General features: G+C 38.4%; 1 protein-coding gene across 1 annotated transcript; it reads left to right on the top strand.

The window, feature by feature from the left end:
* Positions 1 to 2,690: 2,690 nt before the first annotated feature.
* On the top strand, positions 2,691 to 22,224 carry CCDC158 (coiled-coil domain containing 158; the record flags this gene model as incomplete). Its single annotated transcript, XM_084286036.1, is given in 12 exon segments — positions 2,691 to 2,716; positions 3,395 to 3,451; positions 3,453 to 3,484; positions 4,686 to 4,798; positions 9,593 to 9,661; positions 9,665 to 9,712; positions 11,538 to 12,011; positions 12,789 to 12,978; positions 18,473 to 18,661; positions 20,832 to 20,875; positions 20,879 to 20,933; positions 22,148 to 22,224. Coding segments are annotated over 12 exon segments (1,374 nt in total).
* Positions 22,225 to 23,261: the final 1,037 nt, after the last annotated feature.

Raw genomic sequence — 23,261 nt, 5'->3', positions numbered from 1 at the left:
GAAGGAAGCTGCAGAGTACATCAATCCACGTAGATCTTAATGTTGGAGAAGATACCTGCCTTTGAAGACTGGGGGAAAAAAAAAAAAAAAAAAAAATGTTTGGTGAACAAAAAAAGTCTTTCCAGATAATATTGTCTCTGGCACAAAACAGTTTGAGGTCCCTCTGTTACTCAAAGCAAACTTTGAGTTGCTGAAAAGGAACTATAAGGAGTGAAGAACAATCCTGCTCCTCCAAGGGGAGCACAACTGCCATCACAAGTCAAGATGAACTCAGGCTATCTAAATTCAAAACTGCTGATTTTTCTCTCTGCATCTGAATTTTCACTTATCTGATGTAATGGCTTTATCAATGACCTTGATGAAATAACTGCTTGAATCAGGAACCAAGAATCAATAAAGAAGGCTCATCACAATGTAGCACCAAAAATTTGCAACATGTGAGTTGTTGTTAGGTATGGCATTATAACTTTAACACCCCTGAGGACATTTCAGAAGTAGCAAGCCCTGAATTTCTATATAGTACCATAAGATTTTCCAGAAAAACAGACTCAGTTTGCATTCTGAATGCAATAATTTATCAGGATGCACAGAAGTAGGCATATCCTAAATGTCTTCATTCTAACACTAAATTAGATTACATGAATATACAGAATTATCCAGTATTATTAGCAATGGCTAAAGGAGTTTCCCTTGTTGTGGCTTAGTTACAGACTTTCCAAATAAAAAGAGGGAAGCACAAAAGGCTTGGGGAAACGATCACCTCATTTAATTTAGCAATTGTGTGGTGCTTATCTGTATCATGGCAGACTGCAGGCACAATCAGACAACTTCAACACGCACCCACCTTCTGGGATAAGAGTCCTCTGTGCCAAACTATTTCTTGCAACTGCTTCTTGCAAAATGGATTACAGCTGAAGTCACTCAAGGCATCAGAGCACATCACAGCAAGCTGTGGTAACATGGTCCTCTATCTGAGCTCATCACGTGAAGTGCTGGCAAAATTCTGCCAACATTTACACTTGATATATGGGATATGTAAAAACACAGCAGGTAGGTATTCTTTTTTTTTTTTTTCCAGATAGATTATTTTCTATCTTCTTTTATTTTTGAAGGGAAAAAAACAAACAAACAAACAAAAACTTGGTAACTTGGTAAGAATTATATGGTCTGTTGAAATCTGTACGTTCTCTCCTAAAACTGAGATCCAAAATAGGACAATTGGCCACCTGATTTCCCTTACTGATCATGTGGTGGCTGTGCACCCGTTCTCCCAGCAAGAATGGAAAATACCAGTCAAGCCACTACCTTCAGGAACTGAAAACCATTTTTTCTCTGAAAAGTCTGGTGCATAAGTCAGAAGATTTTGATTTTACTCCTGAGCTAGCTTTCTGGTGGGATGCTTTTGGCTCTCTGAGCTTTTCTCTGACAGGAGGTTCCTCACTCTGACTTCTCCCTTCAAGCTCATAGCCAGCCCCCACACCGTGATGCCCCAAGCCCTTCCCTGCCCCTTCGATTGAGAGGATTTTTACCTCCAGCCGCGAGCATGGGGCCATTAAACCTTCCTTCACCATCCAGTGGCTGTGAAGGCAGCTTGGCTGCTCTGGTGCCCCCACAGGAGAGAACCCGCTGCCTGGGGCCAGGGGGCTGCCACACACGAGCGGCCACTTTGTGGGGGCTGGACGAAGCGCTGGCCTGGAGATCTCCTCATGGTGGCCGGGTGTTGCAGCCCCTCTGTCGCTGAGGCAAAGTGGGTGTAGTGCAATTGCTAAAAGGGCAGACTCCTTCCTGGGGAAGAGGCAGAAGAAGGGGCAAGGTGATGGGCCTCACTGTGAGGGCATGGCCTTTTTGAAAGGACATAGCCAGAACCTGCACTGACGAGGGGGGGAAAAAAACAACACACCACCAACAAAAAACTTGAAGGAAGTGTGTGCACAGTAGGGCTGGAGGGTTACAAGAGTGGCAAGATAGCTCTGTGTCTCCCTCATTGCTCTGCAGGGAAGGGGCAGGTGGAAGCCTGGGGCCGCCATTTTGTGCATGCTCACCCCCCACCAAAATGGCGGCGCCTGTAGCTCCTCCTGGCCTCCGTCCTCACCACACAGCAAACAAAACCTGGGGAGCCGTGAGGGTTCTCTCTGGTTTAGGAGAAACTGTCCTGGCAGGAGCTGGTAATGACAATCCCAAAACTCTAGATACACAAATTGAGACTGTGTGCTTTGGTCTTCCACCAGACCTCAGTTTTTGTTCTGGACATACCTGCAAAGCAGTTACGTGAGGAAGAAGATTGTCTTGAGGCAAGCAGGTAGGGATAAAATATATTTGGAGATGAGATGAGGGCAGATATTTATAGAAATGTGGTCTTCACTGTTTTTTGCAGAAAAAGTACCTGGAAATGTTATAACAAAGTGACAGTGTATGATTTACCACTTAATTGTTGAAAAACTTAACAGAAGATGATACCAAGTATTTATAAAACTGTGCATCTGTGTTCATCCAGACAAAACAAAGCCTAAGGCTTTATGAAGGAAAAGAATTATCCACCTCAATATCCTTGAATTTCTCCTAGTTAAAAGTAGAGAGACAAAATTCACTTTTATGACATAAAGTTGGTTCTTAACATACTAGGAAATAATATATTGATAAAAATATTATAAAATAAGGACAATTATTTCTTCTTCACAGATGCTGTCAATATGAATGAGAATATCCAGGAATTAAGGTAGGATACTTTTTTTTTTTTTTTTCTTTTAATTAGAGAAATCCTGTATCTGATATCTGTCATTGTGGTCAACATCATTCTTACAGAAAATGGAAACAAACAGATGCTGAAGGTGTAGTCCTTAATACTAACACGACAGGAAAGGTGTGAACACAAAATTTAAGGATATGGGTGCCCAAGGCAATCTACTGTGAGGGGTGAATTGCACTGATGATTGTAATTTGTGTACTTTGTTTCTGTCCACGGTGGAAGGAGTTCTTCCATATGTCAGCAGGATTTCTGCAAAAAAAAAATCAGGATACAGTAAGGCCTAATGATAATGAATTTGCAGGAGCCCAGAATTATTTTTAATATTAGATTCAGGGTCATTCAGCAATGGAAAAGTGATATTTGTGATATTCAGTGATTTTACTGTTTTGGGGTGGATTGAAGATGGTGATTAGATTTAGTGATTTTCATATACACACTTATGTACCTACTATTTGAAAAATTTTCCAAAAAAAAGAGGGATCATTAATGAGTTTCCGAGTTAATGGTCAACTGAGAAGGATAAGGATGATATTTTTCTTTTCTAAACTTCTTCTTTTCTGACTACTGAACAATATGATTACCTGTACATTGGAGAGGTTATTTTTTGCCAAGACTAAAATTATAACCCGTATTTTCTTTTTAAAACAGGATTGAGCAACTAAAAAATGAACATGAACAGGAGGTGGCAGCACTAACTGCTGAAGCTAAGAGCACGAAGCTATGCAAATAGTATCCAAAGCCAGATGTAGAAGATTCAGTATGTTTGTTTGATTATCGTACAGATAATGTTAAGAATAACCTTAATTTGCGAGAGCTTATTCTAGAGTATACCAGCTTATGTTGCTGGTATACTCTATGCCCTACTTTTTTTTTTTTTTTTTTTTTTTTAATGTCAGAAACTTAGGCAGTCCTTGCATAAATTGTAGAATGAAGAGAAAAAAAGGAAAATGAAGAAATAGGGAATCACGCTATATACAGGCAAAAAGTAATGCATTAGGCAAACTTCGAGAATTGGCACACTCAGGGACTGGTTCGGTTGCTGTGGTTCTGAAACAGCACCAGCAAAGTGGGTGGAAGTTCAAATTGTGGCTCTAGCTGTCAGCTCTGTTTTTGCCACCAGCTTTTTGAATGATGTATCTCCAGTATCAGAGTTGTGAACAGTTTTTGCAGAGTACCTGGCTACAGTTAAGAGCTGTGGTTGTGTGCAGTTTTAGGTGTCTATATTGCACCACGGGCTTTGCCTTCTATATGTTCAATGGATTCAGATACAAAATTAATTGCCAGTAACATTATCTGTTGAGTCACAGACAAGACTGAGTAAACAGTTGGGCTGTTTGCATAAAGGTACAAATAAATAGTAATGAGGGGTAATTTTAAATGCTTTTCATTTGGGGGAAGAAACAGATATGTTGGTACTATTGACTTTGGCAATAATTGAATGAGAAGAAAATGACACTGATTCTCACCAGCTACTTGGTGACTCAGAAATCAGTGTTCAATTACCAATTAAAAATCGAGGACATGCCATGCAGTGCTGCAAACTTAAGATGAGACTTAAACGTCGGCATATATATTATGACTGACCTGCATAGTTGAAAGTGAATAGCTGATAGCAAAATGCTTCTGATTCAGATTATGGAATAGTTGGGGTGCATTTGAAAGCAGACTTAGCTTTTTTACAATTTGGTTGAGGATTAAAAAGAGTCATAACCAGCGATAAAAATTATTAAGACTTGAGTCTGTATGATTTCATGTGAGAACTCTCAGACAGCAAATCTGGCCAATAAGACAGTATGTTTTAAACGTGGAATGATAATCAACCGAACACTAATTGTACTTTAAAGCAGTAAGTTTTAGTGTTCTTACTGATTACAGCAAAAACGACAAATGTTTCATGCTTTTGTGAGCATAATTTCTCCTTTTAAAATATTTCTTAGAGAACAAACAAGAAAGCAAAACATGGTGCATGTGCATCAAGTCAGTCACCTGGGATCTATAGTTTCTCAGCTGCGTTCTGAATTACAAGAATCTAGGAGGTTGTATGAAGACAAGGTGTGTATAGATTCGTGTGTAACAAGTAGTACTGGGTAAACTGGATATTTTGTTGTGTAAAGTTTCCGGACAGATGGGTAAAATCTTTTGGTAAGGGTTTGCTTCAGAAGAACTGAGTGGACAAGATAAATGATATTATCTCAAGCATCATTTGTATTATTTTTAGGAACAAGTTATATTTCTCTAACAAAAACAGTTCTGCAGAATGCATTTGAGAACATACCAAAAATGATGCCTTCTGGAAATAAGTGAAGTAATTTTGTCCTTCAATTATCACTTATATGTGCAGTACAAGAAGATTCTTCCACTGTACCACTAGAAAATATACCAACAAGGAATAAAGTGGGCGGTAAAAATAGTTACTTATTTGAGTTGTACTGCCCAGAAAAGTTCTCTGACGATTTTTTTTTTCTTGGGAAGTGCAAGAACAAGAGTGCATAGGGATTAGGGCAGCTCTTGAGAAGCATTCAGCTGTCCAGAAGTGTCCCAGTGTAAGTTAAGAATCATAAAATTCACTGCAACGCTTCATATCAATAGAACATAATGCAGGTAAAAATGACAGCTAGCCAGTCCCTGTGTATTCAAGCCAATTTTTAAATACCATTATACAACAACTTTGATAAGTTACTTGCGTCCATAAAGACGTGCAATTAAACCAATTTTTTCCAGATAGTTACACAGAATTGCTACATACTGATGGAGAGAACTTCATACAGTCCTACCACAGAATCTCTGCCGTTTCACAAAGCACAAACTGTAAAAACAGGCCCCAGCTCTGGACTTTCTTACACCCAGCGATGACAGATGGAGAACACCCAGAATATCCCAGTCATGCCTGAGGCAGCAACATGCAAATGGATCTTTCCCTCCATACTGAGCTGGTGGGAGCAGGACTGCTGGCCAACAGCAAATTGGAAGGATCGCTGCAGTTAAGACAGGAGAGAAACCTGCCATACGTGATCTGAACAAGCCCCTCTGCCCAAAAAGTGTCATGCCTAACAAATGTGCAGAGCAAGTGGAAGAACATGCAAGAGCACCAGCAGTCCCCATGCAGTGAGGAGCTACCAAGATCCACAAGCTTGCACAGCGTTAAAGAGAACACAGCCCACTACGCTGGGCAGAAGAAGGATCTGGGCAAGAAGGATCTGAGATTGAAGAAACAACTCAGCATCTAGAGAGTTTTTCGTTATCTAGATAGTCTTAGTGCAGCACACATGTAATTATCCTAGTACTAATGCTGTCGGCAGCTCAAAGTGCTGCCTTTGGATCTTTCAAATTTCAGATGCTTTTATGTTAGAAAAAGTTCCCCTTGATTACAGTATTCCGCTTGCATAAGACAATCATGCCTCACTAAACCAAACTCAGACAAGCCACATCACACTCTTAGATCCCTGTCTGTGACCCATAGGAAGGCACATAATGAAACATACTCATCATTTTCAGACCATGTTGCTCAGGATAGTCTCTGTCATCTGTTAGTCTCGAGCTTGAATGCTGTAAGACTGGTGGAGTGCTTTGTTGAATTTTTTCTGCAAAATTCCAACTTCAGGAGCCAGTCAAGCTGAGATGACAGCTTGAGATTCCAACTGCGGCTTAGGCTAGGCTGTGCACCACAGAACTTGGTCCACATAAGACACATTGCTTCAGAATGACATCCAGAGTGGCGACGTCACTTGGAAAGTTCCTCCAAAATATTCCCTGTGTTGCGTGCTAAGTGGCACTGCCTTTACAGAGCCATTTCCCTGGGGACCAGATCTGGGGATCTGTTTCTGTTTACTCTAGGGTTAGAACACAAAGTTGTAGATACTGTCCACACACAGGGCATTAGGATGTACTTAGTCACATTATATGAACAATCCCAGTTCAAAGCAACACTCAGCAACAGCAAGGAACCAAACAGTTCCTTAGTGTGCTGTCTAGCAAACACTATAGTGAAATCACATCCAAGTCTGAGTTACACTGCACCTTTCGTATCATCATACACCAGATGAAGGTTTGGCAAGCTGCCCACGTCCAACAAGCTGTTAGGGTGTTCATCCTCTTCCCTGTGCATTTACACAGGTACATGGGCCACACAACAAATGGGGACTGAGGTCTGGGCCTGACATGGCCTCCGGACATCCCCAAGGTCCTGCTTTTCTTCAGTGGGGCCTTTTAACAGAAGCAGAGAGGCAGAGGCCCAGCTCAACTCCTCTCACAGTTAGTTACCATGCCTCTTCTCCAAGGGGTTTCTAAGGGGTCCTCCTGAAAGACCTTCAGAAGCACAAAGGGTAGAGAAGGGCTTATCCCTGGAAAACAAGCTAATCCCCAGAGACATTTCTCTTCAGGCTTCTAGCCAATTCTTCTAAGCACATGAAGCAGCAGATTCATCTGGGCAACAGCAGAACTGCAACATTAGCTCAAAGCCAGCTGAGAGAGAAGGGAAGAATCCAAACCTCAGTCCAATACTGTCAACATGTTTCCTGGCAAATCTGATAGTAAGAACTCCATTCCGAATCTCCAGGCTTGTCCTCTGCGTACCCCGTTCTGATCAAAGCATACATAGTGGGTTTACGTCCTTCACTGCAGTTTGCCACAAAGCTACCTCAGCGTATTGGGGTTCATATTCTGCATACGAGATTTGTAGCTTCGAGCTTCATGATCTTTCCTCTCGATGAAGGGGACCAGATCTGGGGACCAGAAATTACCCATTTTACATGCCCTTTCCAGATCATGTCCATTGCTTCACTCACTTACTTTGATGCTTTGGATTCTAGTTTTATAAACCACCAGAATATCTTTAAATTCTTAATTATTTTTGGTAAAAGTTAGTTAATGTTTTTTATAGAAAATGACCTGAATGCTCTCCATTTCTTTAAAAATTAGTAGAGCTGACCCATGCAGAAATGCTTGCTGGATCCAAATCCAGCTTAGATTACAAGTCATGAAGATTTAGGCATCCTTCTCCTACATGCTGCTAGAAAGGGAAAGTACAGGTCACAGGAGTGCTATGAGATTTGGCACAGTTGATATTCTCTGATCCAAAAACAGACTGAGGATGGAATGACAGGGATGTGTCAGGTCGAGCCTGTGGAGCCATGACAGATGTGCAGAGCAGGAATGACATTGTGTTTTATCATTTCCGTAGGTTTTCACTGTTAACAGTTCTGTTTGATTCACATGCATCAAAACTCACACCAGGCAATTCTGAAAGTGACTTTTTACAGTATCACAAGTGAACTATGGTGAACTGTATTTGGCCTCTGTTACTATCTTTCATGCTCAAGGAAGAGTACAATTTAGAGTGTGCTTTTCGGGTAGGTCTGTGTACCTACATTTTGTTTGTTGTATTTTTGTTTTGTTTTGTTTTTGCCTAAATCATGCAGTACACATCATAAGATCATATCCAGTAAAAAACTATAACTGTAGTGTGTATTCCTTAAAATATATTCTCTTTCAGAATATCTATCTTATATATAACAAGTAAAATTGGAAACACTGCATCAATTTCAGACTATTCTTTGCAATCTACAGATGGCATAAAATGTTCATTTCATTTCCCTATAAAACAATAGACTACTGGTCCCTGAATAAAAACCACTTTTCAATAGGAAGTGCAATATTATTAAGTGTTATTAGGTAGGCTTCAGTGAAAGACAAGTTGATCATTTGATCTCTGGCTGTTATGTGGAGTTATGTCCAGGAAGGAGTGGGGCAGAATCTAAATAAAGCTTTTACAACTGTCTATCTGTTTTAGAAGAAGCATTTCTCCACAGCTTCTCTCACAGGAAAACGCCTTCACAAATAAAGTTTTCGATGTAGTAGGTGTAAGCCATGGTATGTTGTTGATATCAGATACTTTTCAGCAGTCAAGAAATTTGGTGGTTAGGTTTGAGATATAAATGTAAATATATAAGTGTTCTGTTTGGATAAGCCTATGTTAATACCTTTCCCTTTATTAAAAAGGGCTGGAGGCTGGCCTGCCATCTCATACATTGCCAAAAGTTGCATCCTTCCACAGGAACTGTGTGACTATCGGTTGGAACAATACATGTTTGCCTGTGGATTTCTTGATGTATTTGTAGTGAGGGAATTACGCCTCACTGTCTTAGTTGCATAAAACCTGCCCTTGGGCATAGGCACTTCTGAAAAACTTTGCTGTGTCTTTAAACACAAGGTGAACACATCTGGATAGTCTTGGAACCAAATTCTCCCTTAATTAGGAGGGCCCTGTCCGAGGAGAACTTTTTCTGTCACTGCCTGTGGGAGCCCTCTTGGTAATGCCATACGCAGTCCTTGAGCTCTGTAGAGGACATGCTTCAGGCTTAGGTTTTCTGTGGAAATACAAAGTAGTTGTGTAGGGAGGGTTCAAGGGAGAAATACCTAGGGTTTACTGTAATTTCTCCTCCTGATGGAGGATTCCAGAGGATCAGAAAATCCCTTTTCTCAAAAAGGATTTCAGGCAAGTAGGGGAAGAAAAGGCCCTGGTGCTCTCTGTAGCTGCTTAGAATTTGTAGCTCCAGGAAGTTGAAGATTACTCGTTTTACAAGTAAGGAATTTTTGGAGAGCTGCAGATCAGGGTGGAATCCAATTAATTCTCAGGAACCTGAGCTAACTCTACAAGGTAATTGAGCTTAGTTATTAGGGAAAAAAAAATGCTATTGTGAATATACCTAGGGAAAAACTCTGTTCCATCAAAAGATGACATTTAGACTTGCTTAGAGCAGAAGCTAGAAGAAAACTAAAAGAAAGCCAGTATGCTTCTTAAAGTAGAATATATTAAGATAATTCTTCGTGAATTTGCTTTTCATTTAGGTGGAGGATCTTGAGAAGCAGTTGCACCTAGCTCATTCTGAGGTAGCAAAAGTTCAGAACGAACGGGATTGATACAACCAAGAATGTGGAAATCTGAATGACCGGATTCATCAATTGTTGGTGTGAGCAGTGATAGTGTTGGAAAAAAAAAAGACAACAAACACCTTGCTTTCTAAAAGTGTCGCCTTACTGCAGGTTTTTTCATTTGCACATTGTTTGTTTCCAAAGTGTGACAGCCCCCTTATATATATAGTTAATTTTGAAGATTATTTTTGATTAGAAATTTGGATTGACTGTTACGACTATTTCCCAAAGGCCTTTGACATTCAGAATTAAGGTTAACATGTCATAATTTCAAAATGTTTGTAAGTGTGGAACCTCACAGTTTGGATCCCTGTGTCAAGGAACTTAAGTCCCTTTAACACATATTTTGTAAGACATGCCCAGGATTTTTGTAACAGCGCTAAAAGTTCCTTTTTGGTCTATTGAGAACATTCACAAAATGAAATGGAGTTAAAAAATTTGCCACAAAGTTTTGGTTTCATAAAAACTGGCTTCATGCTCTGTAATTATCCTTTTTTTAAAATATAAGATTACTCTTTAACAACTGAATTTTGGGAGATGAGTTTACACGGTTTCATTAGTTTTGTTTGCCTAATTGGTGTTACAGTCCTTCTGAAGGAGATGTTGAAATTACTTCGTTCAGTATGGTGTTCTCCTATTCAAGAATATGTTAAGTAAATCTTTTCCTGCAGTTTGCTGAAAGAGAAGACTGGAGCCAGCATAATGATTGCATAGTTGAATGTTAAGATACTTTACTAATCCTTTTTTTTTTCCCTTTGTTTGTAGTTTCTGTTTCCATTCTGCCATTCTCCAAGCTTGCTGCTTTGTTCTCTACTTCAGCTTTAACAATATACACAGTCCTAGCTTCCAAAATAATAACAAAAGTTCTTATTGATAGAAATGTATATTGGTAATTCAGTTTGGCTACATTTTTAATTCATATTTTTGACATTTGTAGCTAAGAAATGTGTATATTAGTATTTTTAATATTATTTACATTCTACATTTACAATTTAAGTTATGTACTATTAGTATTATGTTTGAGGGAGAAAAGAGTTAAGCTCTGGAGAATAAGTAATAAATTACTGCAGGAAATGAAACAAGCAGTGAACATTTCTTATTAGTGGTAAGGATGGATATTTATCACAGAAGCCTTCCTTGGTAATGCTTTATTGTTTTTCATTTGAAGTTGGCACAATATAATCTCTTTTCATTTTGCTGCTTATATTGATTTTAGGATAGACAGAAATGGTATCAAAGACTTTAGTGTTGAGATTGTATGTAATTGAAAATAATTACAGAAGCAATATGTAAAGTTGAAAGTTACTGCTTTGTTGGGAGAAAACATGTAGGAGGTGCCAGACTAGTTTAGCCAATATTCCTGTTGTCTGTTAGGTGTAAATCTATGTCATAGTCGCTATTCAGGTACGTAAACATGTAATTGAAAGTTGCTAATGGTAAGAAAATAACAAAAAATCCAAAACGTGATTCAAGATGGGAAATTAATGATTTCTTGTAGACTGAACTTCATTTATAGTGCAATTGATCAATTTTTAACACTTAAGGTTTTTTTAGCCCCAGCTGCTCTAAATTTTAAAGTAACATTTTTTCTTTTTTTTTTTTATCACAGAAAATTAAACATACCAGACCAAAATAAAAATAAAAATAAAACCAGTATTCCAATTAGTACTTTATCAAATGGAGAATGAGTAGTGAAAACCAAAACTCATATAGTCAGTGTAGATCTGACCACACTGATGTAATTTTCCTCTGAAACTCACAGATGTTTAAGACGTACTGTAGAAAATCAGAAAGTGACATGAAGTTGTGAAGGTAGAAATATACATTTCTCTTGGTCACTCCTTTTATTGCTATTATTCAGAGGGCTGCAGTTAAGGAAAAATTTGAAACCATTGTAAGAATCTCCTCCTTGACTTTCCAACTGGAGTCAACCAAGGAAAGACTCGGTAAAGTTCAAGAAGATCTTAGAGCCAAACAGATAGATTTGGAGACTGCTGAGAGAACAGTGTCAAATCTTATGGCATGTCTGAAGGAGAAAGAAACAGCTCTCGAGGTTACCAATAAGGAAATCAAGAAGCTGCATTCATATGTTGGCAGTAATATGCAGGAGCTTGAGCATCTAAAGAACAAAGAGGTCCATTTACATGATGTGCAGTCAGAGTGTGAAATGCTGAAGCTGCAGGTAATAGAGAAGGAAAGGATTATTGAGATCTTGCAAAAGCAAATTGATCTAATGATCCAAGTTGTAGACCAGCAGTATCAAACTGCTGGAGCGATGGAAGTTGAGAAGTCACAGCTTTTAAAAGAAATTGGAAAGAAACTGGAAACTTCAAGTGCAAGAACATAAGGTCTGTAAATGATGGTGTATTTATGTCTGTAATACAGTTAATATTTTCTTGTTGTAAATCTGCACCTTAATACTCCAACACTGTCTGGTTTTAAAGTCAATATGAGACTGTCCTTGGAATCCTAACAACACTGGAAGAGTTGGTGAAGAATAATATGAGCACATTCCCACCAAAAATGAGTATTTCGTTGGTGCAAAAGCAGTCTTCAAAAGGCTTGCCACAGCTGGAATGTAATATGCTGTTCTGAGGAATAGAATGGTCCACATGAGTAGCAGAACAAGAAATACAGTGTTACTGAGAAATAACAGACAGTGAGCACTCAGAGTTCCAAGCTGGGAACAGTGTATAACTGGCAATTTCTCAGACAAAAATTATGTGATATGGTAGTCTTACTCAGGTTGGCAGCTTCTGAAAAAATTTGCTGCAGATAGGGAATTTCATGCACTTCTATCAGAGGACAGTTGAGTATTAAAGAACATGGAGGTAACGGTGCACAAGGATGGAAATAGTTTTGATATTGTACACCTAGTAAGGTTAAACGTGCTGGAAAGCCATCAGATCAGACTCTGGAGTACCCTTTTTGCGTGGATTACTCATTTTCACAGAATTGCTTTTCTACTCCATTTTTCTTTCATGCTCCAGATTGTTATCTGACAAATGAGAATTAAAGTAATGATGATATTTTCTTTTTTTTTTTTTTTTTTTTTGTGGTTAATTTATATATACATCTATATATTACACAATTATTATTTTTATATGAGTAGATTGCAAAGGAGGAGGAAGAAGTTAGAATACACAAGTCAGAGGCCACACTGAGCAAGCTGGAATTGGAAAAGGTTAAGCTGGTAAAAACGTGCACTGAGAGACTCCATGCAATTAATGATATGAAACTGGAAAAAGACCAACTAATGAGCAAACTGAAAGCCATTCAGATTGAGCTAGCTGGCCTTGCAGGTAGGGAGCTTCAGATTAGCTCAGCTCAGATAGCTGCTAAATTGGGCTAATGTTAAAAATAGAAGGGCAGCTTGCTTGATGGATCCAAATACGGCCACTGGTACAGCTGAAGGTTCCCTGCCAGCATGGGATGGTCATGTTGCTCAGGGAGTAATGGTTTGGGTTTCTGGTGCAGAATGATGGACGTACAGTCTTTATGGCAGTCTCTCACTACCCTGAGCAAAAAAATTCCCTGACTCTAGAGACCAAAGAAGCAGATCTAGTTAAACATAGCGCAGGAATGTGACCGCTTTTCCCCGTGTGTTATTTAAGGGGTCTAATGGATCCTAGCAGCCATCTATGGTCAAGTTACAGTAGAACTTATTTCTGTTTTGTTTTGGATGCAATGTTATTTAAAAGCTTATGTCCTGACTCTGAGCACTGTCTCCACAGTAAAAGTATGGGGAAGCAGATCAAGATAATAAAAATTGGAAAACTAAAAAAAAATGAGGTGCTGGACCAAATCAAGCCACTGAAACTGAGGGAGCTCCTCTGTTAAATCTGCATTGCAGCCTGGCAGGTGTTCACATGCTTTGCTCTCTGCACAACCCTGTATTCTCATAGGCTATGTTCTACATTTTGGTCTGGCTAACATGTAAGTCCAAGGTGCCTTACAGGTGAGCTGCTGTTGCTCCAGAAGGAAGAGTAATTTTCAGCTGCTCAGAGTTCTGGCTCTTTAGGATACAAATTTCCATGTAAGGTGATTTGTTTTGTTTTGTTTTGTTTTCAAACAGGGGAGAAAAAAAAGTTTAGTATTGTGGTAGCCCTGAGATGTCCTCCACTTGAGAGAATCCAGCGCATCTGTTAAAAATTCTGAAAACGATGAAATGATCACTGGTGTATCCAGTTACAATAAAAACTAGAAAGTGTTTTGAGAATTGAGTGCTGCACATTGTGAAAGCTGTGACTAAAAGTGATCTGCTGTTGCTTAGGGCTTGCTGTCTGGTACCTACTTCTTGTGCTTGGCACATGATTAGTGTTCTTCCACAGGAGCTGCAGGGCCCAGGGTACTCATCAGCTTCTGCTTCAGGCAAGCCACAGCACGTGTTGCCTCTTCCCCGCCTGTACTCCGCTGCTATGCCACTTCCCCTGAACTTGGCCAGCTGTGCCCCTCACGTGAGTACCCGATTCACAGAGCGAAAGTGTACTGACACAGGGATGTTCCAAAGATTAAAAATAACATGGAGATTCTGAACGGGAAAGCATCCGCTAGAAACATCCAAGAGCAGTTTCTTAGCACCGAAGACAAAATCATTGTCTATAACTTCTCATTCATTGTGGAGTCTCAGATTCTATTTCTTTCTGCTTGTGAAATACATGAAAAAAACAACCAGACAATAAAAAATAACCACATTATAGATTGTAATAGCAGTTCATCTTACTTGCATCACCAATAACTTCATTTTTTACTTTTTTTGTTTTATGGTATTTGTTGTCAACCACGTATATTTGGTAGTGAAAATAGACTTGTCCATAGTTCCTGATACATTTTACCATCTGATTGACCTTCTAAGAGTTACTGCTTGTTATACTTAAATCATTCTCCAAGCTGGCTTTCACTGATTTTTGACCAAATTTATCCTAGAAGATAAAACACTGCCCTTATTTTCTTTTGTGTTTGTACATTGACATTAGATTTAAATTGGGTTATATTGCTATGTTGATTTTCCATTATAGAAAACATCAAGTCAAATCGATTTTGAGGAAAAAAAATCTTTTGCTGTTTTTTTTGTATAGATTTTGTATAATCGTCCAAAACGGACCTGATGTTTTTCAATAAAAATGCATCAGCAAAAAGTGCCCGTTCTGTGCACAGATGAAGGTTAAGTTGGTGGGAGCAATGCTTTGAGTATGCAATGTGTTGAGTACTCTGGAAAAACCAGTTCTTCATAGGAAGGAATGGTTTCATTTTAATGATGTTGCACTTCATCGCAGAGCAGGGCTGTGACAATTAAGTAGTTCATAATTGCAGACAACTCAGCTGTTAGAGAAACAAGTGCCTAGAAAGCACCCTGAGATACTAATATTACTACCTTCCAAGCTGGTTGTTCTCTGTACAGTAAGACCTGGAATCACAGGTTAAAAAAGTAACAGGGTTGTTGTGAAAAAGCTTGTGGTTGTGTGAGAAAAAATACTCTTATAATTAAATGCTTATTTTTTGTTTTTGACCTTGGGACAATAGTAGTAACCTTTTTACAATGTTTATTTAAAACACAGTTATGTCAGCTATGTTCTCCTTTAATTGTATTTAGTTTCTTTACATATTTTGGTCAGATAACTTTCCAGATAAGAGTGTGGTCACATTTAGTATTTTGACAGTTTTCAAGTTATCATGACCTAGCCTCTACCACTTTTTAATTAGAACTACCAAAACCCACTTTTTTCTAACTGGTAATTCAAGAAAAGAGGTGGAAAAACATGTGACTTTGGATGTGTTTTGAAAAGCTGTGTGTCTTTATTAAAATGCATTGTAACAAAATGATTTTATTTCAGATGCTTTCCAAGCTAAGCGTTTTGAAGGAGGAACCACTGCAGGACTTAGAGAGGACTCCTCAAGAATTAACAAGCTCAGATGATAACACCTCCTCTGTAGATCTTGGGAAGAATGACAGCGATGGTGGGAAAACATCACCTTTAGCAACCATAAGGAACACTGTGTAAGAGCAGTAAACTGTTATTTCTGTCATGTGTGGTATACCTCTGTTGTCTTCTAAAACTAGAATTTGGACATTCATGTATTTTGGGAGCAGTATAGGATATCTTTATGCAAGAAAGGTAGTCTTAGGAATAACGGTGAGATGGCCAAAAGCTTCCACAGCTTCTGTGGTTTGCCTGGTTCCTCAGATACATCAGATGGCAGGGAAATAGGAAGTGACTACACCATTTACCTTTATTGCTTTCTTTTGGGCATTTATGTTTTTATTTTCACATAGAATTCCTTCTTTCTCTTCTTTCTTGGCTTTAAACAAGTGAGGATGACTGCTAAAAGGCATTCAGCACTTCAGCCTTTTTTGTAAAGAAAAAGGTGACAATATCCCCCATAGAACAAATTTCCTTTTAAATAAATATTTTGTTAATTAAATAGTGGACTTCCACCAAAAGAAACACAAATGGTAAATGGAAAGCTGGAACCAGATGCCTCAAGATAGGTTTGGCAGAGGAGAGATGTTATGGATTATCTCCTATGAAAATTGAGATGAAGCTTGATTTTTGTTTTTATTTCTATTTTTTACTTCCATTCTCAGTGCCTTAGTTAAGAATTGTGCTGTATCCAAAGTTACCATATCAGAACAAGATATCAAACAGCAAGTATTTAGGGACAAGAAAAAAAAAAAAAATTCTATTCACAACTTGAGGTTGTTGCAAAAAACCTGACAGGGGAAGAAGGTTTTACATGATAAGGATAGCACTTTGTATGCTTGAAGCAGGCTTAGCAGGGTGTATTTGGCAGAGATACAGGTACAACTGCAGAGCTGCTGGAGGAAAGAGAGCATTTCTACAAAAGGTCAACACTAAGTTCAGCAGGATTTTACTTCTTTGGAATACTTCTAAGTGTCTCTCAATGCCAGTACTTAAAGTCAGTCTGTCTGTTGCTCGGATATAAATCAGTGATCCGTTTCGTTCTCTCATCAAATATCGCTGTACTCTAAAAATGTACTGTGCCTGAGAAAACGCACAGGACAAAGCTGGAAACGGCATGAATACATGATGGTACTTATCTGATGTCGTTAGGTGAGATATGGACTAGAAAGCACATTCCTAATAAGTGGAAGCTGGTTTGAAGAAGCTAGATTTAAGCTCTGTCATGTGGGTAACAAGAAAGAAGATAACAGTGGCAGTAGTTGTCAAAATTAGAAGTTCAAGACATTTTTTTCCATTTCCATGACTACGTGTTATTTGTACAAAATGTAGTCCTTTATTTCCCAAAGATAGCCCTTATTTCAGTGATCTAAATTCACTACCAGTCTAATAGACTTTCAGTGAACGTGCGTAACTATTTTACTATTGTTTTTCTTCACCCTTAGGATATAGCTGTGTGCAATTTTACTCTGCTAAAAAAGCAGCTCATCTTCTAAAAAAGTAAAGTGTAGCAAACCTAATAGCAAGGTTTTTTTGCTGTGACCTTGACAGCCCTATGTCTTTTCCATGTGGGGAGGCTCCAACTAGAGACTCTGTCACTGAAAGCAGCATGGAACAGGATTCTTTTGTCCAGTGAGAAGTGATCTCACTTAGCTGAGCTACCTGCTTCTCAAAGTACTCATTCAAAATTCATTTTCTAAGGCTTTTTTAAAACTGCATTAATTGTGAGCGTGTTTTTGTTTTATTCATAATGCTAAAAACTTCCTGGGAACTACAAAACAAAGCTGGGATGTTTCTTTCATCCCTCTAAGAGCTCTGGAACTTAATTGCATTGTTTGCCTTTAATATACATGTAGAAGAGGTGGGGATTACATATGAGAGCTTTATGTTCTCACTGTAGAGGCTAGCTAGCATTACCAAAACTTAGCACAATATTTACAGAATATTGCAAGTTTTTGCCATCTTCTTGCTTGCAGGGATCCTTTATGCTTACCAACTGCAGACCATCAATCCCAAGGCACGACCTGGCCCTTCACATCCCCTGGTGAGTTTTCACTGGCTGCATTTGAGGATGAGTGCTCCCCATGGATGTGGAACTGACACGTTACTGAGTATTATTCAAAAAAAAAAAACAAACACACAAACCTTGCTGCAAAATCCGTGGTTTGGTGCAAACAAGCTCCATGGAGGCTGATACCAGAGCACTTAAAATGGGTTTCTTCTGTGACAGTTATTTGTGAATAGTAATAGCCTTGTGTAATTAGTACAGATAATACTTTCAAATTCTGGTGCCTAAGTTTAGGCCTTTAAGAGCCTGTATTCTGTATTCAAGTATCTAAATATTGATATGCTTTTGAGAGGGATCAAGTCATTGAGGATTCCCTTGATTTTATTGAAAGTGCTGCATGGTCAGTACCTTTTAAAATGCAGTGCCGTTAACCTAAATATGAATATTAAGGGTATGTCTTTGAGCATCGAGGTTGGAAGATAGTAGGCTTAGCCTTCTTCTCTTTTGCTGCGCAGAAATTTTACATTCTGTGAATTTTCTGTGAAAATTGCCTACAGATGCTGAAAATTTGTTGTCTCTTAGTATTTAGGTCAATTTTTTTTATTTTTTTAATTTTTTTCAGAGACAGCTTAGTTCTCCTCTGTCTGTCCTGAGGAGTAACTGCTATGAATCTTCTTTTTAAACTTCTAAATAGTATAGAAAGTAGATACTGTCAGCATTCTATTAAACCATCTATGACATCCAGGGATTTCCCTAGCTTCCAAAATACCTACAGGTATCATTTTTTACACAGAAGACTCTCCAGTCTTCTGGAGAGTAGTTGAAGGGCGGGATTTTGTGAGAAGACCCCAGAATTCTTCTGAGCAGCTCTTCATTACAAGTCCAGACCCAAGAAGGCCTGTTCAGCTGAGAGGTGCAGAGAAAGGTCTCCACTACACTTGCTGTTAACTGCTCCACCAGACGACCTTGCAGCTGGCCCCAGCACCTCACCAGAGCACAGACCCTCTGTGAGGAAAAGTGATTCTCCAGACATTGAATCCACAGTCCCCTGGATAAGTAAGTCCATTCCCATTTACTGATCCAAAGATCTTGGCTGGGTCTCTTCCCAGCCAATACAGTAAGTGAGTTACAAACAGCAGGTTAAATTCTGCTCCTATTATTCTGTAAAAACCTGTGGAGTCCCACCATCGTTCACTGATCCAGTCTGTGGCGATTTGTGATTGTGGTACCTTTACTTAATTCTGCATTTGTTTTTTTAATATATGTTTGTAATGCGTAGCTAACAGAACCCAGTCACATTGCCAAATATACACACTGGTGTTTCTGAAGTGTACAGGGCTGATACAGGATTGATCTTGATCTGTTGTTCCAGAAAATAGAACTACAGCTTGCAAATTTATTGAAAGATAACTTATCAGTGGTTCATTTTAAAATACAGGAGTTCTGCCCCACTTACCTGAAACTGCTCTGTTTTTGCTTGCATCAGACTGCCTTTGATACAAGGTAGAGGCTTCTATCTCGTGAAAGCTAAGCCCTGTCACAGATGTGTTTAATTAGAGGTGTTTTTTCTGTGATGAACGAGTTGTGAGTAAAATATAGTAGCTAATCAGTGTGCTACACAAAGGGAAGAGGACATACGTGCCACATGCCACTAAATGTAAGAACCAGTGAATTTCTTCATTCGGGTAAATATGTAGCATGTAGGGTTGCTTAATATTTGCAATAACAGGCAACAAAGTTGTCTAATAACATTTTTCATAGTTGATATTGTCTCTGTAACACATTTAAAAATGTTATGGGGTTTACTGAAAATACTGATACAAGACTGTGTCTTTGTAGCCTTTAAGTGGTAGAAAAATAGGTTTTCCAGAACCACAAAATGTATGAGGATGATGAGCATTCCATTCCAGGTAGTCTTGGGTCTGCTTTATTACTTCACTTTGCAGAATGTGAGTAGGTACAAAATGTGAGTAGGTACAAAATGTAAGTAGGTACAAAAAGAAAAGCAGGTAAGCTACTGACTTTTCACATGATATTTAATTGCCAAATAACATTTTTTGTAATTTTTCTCTTCCTCTTTCTTAAAATCTGAAAATAACCACTTCTCTTAGCAGGCAAATAAGCACTGCAAGTAGCAGTGTAATAGAAATGTAGCCCACCTAGCTCTAAGCTACTTGTAGTACTGGCAGAAATCTAATCATAAGAGACTAATTTGTCTTGCTTCTCAGCTGGAAATTGTTTTTTCTGTATTTTCAGCATACCTGTAGCATGTTTGTATTGCACTGCTATCACATAAATGCAAGCTTCTCAGTTACTTCATTTTTCAGTACTTTAAAAACATCAGGATCCTCTCTCTGTAGAAAGGTATCTAAAAGAGCTGGGCTGTGCAATCAGCCTGACTGGAACATGAACAGTATTGCTAATTGACCTTTGCTTTCTGGCTGGCTGTGCAAAGACAAAGTGTGTATTTATTAGCTCACCTGTATTTTCAGTGCACATCCAGCAACTCAGAAATGCCTGTTCATAACCAGAGTGCAAAGGTGTGTGGCATTTCCCACTCTATGTGCTGAACTGGCCAAATGGGTACCTGCACATTTCTGTGCCTGTAGAGCAGCACAACCTTCCTCTCTAGTGTGTCTCATCTCTGGATTTCACTTGTTTTAGGGAATGTAAGCATAATGCCAGGCTTTGTGGTATGGTTACCTCCACAACTACAATTGGAATTAAACTCCAGATTGTTCCTATGTAGACCATGGGAGATCTAGCAAGTCAAAGTCACAGCCATGACTTTCAGTCAGTTGCCTAGCAATGCTGAGGTTATTCCTTGTTTCAATAAGTTGCATCTTTCTGTACCTTAGTTTTCCCATTGGTAAAATGAAAGTGACACTACTACTTTCCTTTGTGCAATCACTGCAAATTTACTGGCAGAGATTTATTTATAAGTTGTGGGTATAAATATTACTTAATTAACATAAAACACTTTTTTCCCATTCCCAAGCACATTTATAGGCAATCTAGAAATTCATTTGCATTCTCCCTTGAACAGAAATGCAATAAAATATAAAATTCTTTTAATAACCTTGCCTTCTCACTCATTTTCTTTGCTACTGGAAATTTTGATTGACGTTTTCTAGGAACTTTACTTTAGATGGAATGATTAAATAATTTATCTTACAATGACTCTTTTATTTTGTCATAACATGCAGAGAAGTAATTTTTTCAATAGCTTCTCAGTCTGTGGAAACTAGTGAGGACACATCTAAGAAGCTATAGAACAAGATGGAAAGCCTGCAAAACCAGGTGGAAACGTTACAGAGAAAAAGCCAAGGTGCCAGTATTTACCAAATACATTCCTATTTTATTTAAAATGCACTCCCCAGAAACTGTGTTACCTGCCAAAGCACTACTTGTGTTTCTGTGTTTTACATGATGTCAGTTTATTTGTTCCTGTTTTACCAGTACCCGCTTCTACTTTATCCTGCTCCTCAGAGAGTAATTAGATTAACTACACGATGCGTTGTTTCTCAGCCCCTTAACTCTTAATAAGCTTCAAGATCCTTAACATTTCAAACATGGCAGCTGGTCAGGGCTGCCCTCATGTGCTATCGTGTCAAAAGCTGATGACTCTTATAGAAACTGGATGATACTGTGACAGCAATTGATTCAAAAAAAACATAGCTTCCCAGCAGTGGCCTTACAAGCATATCCTTTCCTCTTCAACGTTTTCTTTTTTTTTTTTCTTTTTTTTCTTTTTTTTTTTAATCTGAGATGACCACAGTCATAGACAACTTTTTTGAACTGTTCTTGCTCCCTTTGAAGTCACTGATAAGACTACCATGAGCCCTGCCTGAAATGGCAGAATGCTAGATGAGATGGAATATCTTTTCTCTGCACTTTTTCTGAATTACACATTCCAATAACTCCACCTTTTCTCTTTTAAGTCTCCTTACATGGCTATGGGAAACCAGTATTTCCCTACATCATACAGTTCACACATCAAGGACATTCAAGTGACCTGATTTGCTTAAAAAATTGTCATATATGAAGTATAAGGTAATTGTTCTCATTTTTATTCTTGGCCATTGCTAACATCTTCAGGTAGTCTGTTTTCTGTATGCTACATAAAAATCTATGTACAAATCTGTAATGTGTCAACTGTAACTATATCAAAGAGATTATGTATATATAAAAAAATATATATATATATGCATAATAAGTAAACTTGTTGTCATGGTCACTGGGCTGAACATTAATTTAATGTTGCCCTGTAAGAGAGATTCTAAAATCAGTAGCATTTTTCCATCACTTTACTATTTGGCACTTAGACACCAGAAAGCAGATTACATGGTGTCTATTCACAACTAGATCCATCTTTCCTGCATCTGAAGAAGTGCAAATCAAAGTTTTATTTAGAAGGGCATGATAAATGCAGAGTGTAACATGTGGGAGGATATTACAAAGCTTGAGGAGTCTGCACCTGAGGTGTCAATCATTTTAACATAAGCTGGTGTTCAGATAATCTGTTCCTTTTGCTATTTTCAGCTATGTCATCAATGATCAGAACTCAGGAAATGAAGATAGAGAAAGCAAAGAAAAAGGAGAAGAAGCTGTCAAAGTGAAGATTTATGTGCATTAATGATTATTTTCACGTATGTATGCTGTGTTTAAAATAAACTGTGATAATAAGGGTTCTCATAGTTCTGCGATTCTTGCCTTGAACCAGGACATTCTTTACAGGTTTTTACTTTTAAATGAATGGGAAGTACAGAGGAGTAAACACATCCAAGTAATATCTAAATACAGACTTGCACTGGCACATGTTGTCAGTAGCTATGTGCTGTGGGTGACGCTGGCCACAGGGCATTGCTGATTGCTTCAAGTTACAGTAAGGGCTTTCTTCCATGTGTTCTGGATCTTGCACATGATTTCAGGTCCTTTTTTTTTTTTTTTTAAAGAAATTTAGTTTTGAATTTTTAAATTTAAAGAAATTTAGTATTGTGTATTCCACAATCTAAAATAAACCGTTTTCCCCCCATGCTTCTAGTTCAGTAAGTTCCAATTCATGTGGATGTCCCAGAGCTACCAAGTATTACCAGTTCAAGCAGGAAACCTGGATGTGGCTCATGTTAACGCTGAGATATCAAAATGTTTTGAACCACATGCCTACAACTGCAAGACTGAACAGATTTCATCCTATACCATAATTCCTTCAAGCAAAACGGACTCATCAAATGGTATTTTTGTTGTAATTTTCATTACATGTTATCATCCTTGGTTTGTAGTACAAAATCTGCCCTGGGCTTAAGTTTGTAAGCATAACACTCATATTTTGACTCAGAGCAGTGTATGTTCCTGGATTGTTTGGGACTTTTTATCCTTCCTTCGTCCGTGTCCCTCTTATAAAAACTGAAATAGGTGAGGTTTAGGTGGGAAAAAATGCATTATGAAACTACACTGACTTTTTAATAGTCTGGTATAACTTAGTTTGCTAAAAGTTTGCTAAAATAGCTGGGGATATTACTTCCACTTGCTCTCTAAAATATTCTGCAGTTGAGTCACCAAAACACACATCCTTCCCTTAGTATGTGTCTACAAATGGTTTTTGAAGGCCACTCCTAGTATAAGATTTAGTAATAAGCAGGAAGGAATATTTAGC

The sequence above is a fragment of the Netta rufina genome (assembly GCF_964035555.1).
Source record: "Netta rufina genome assembly, chromosome: 4".
In the NCBI taxonomy this organism is placed as follows: Eukaryota; Metazoa; Chordata; class Aves; order Anseriformes; family Anatidae; genus Netta; species Netta rufina.
This window is presented reverse-complemented; position numbering and strand designations above follow the sequence as displayed.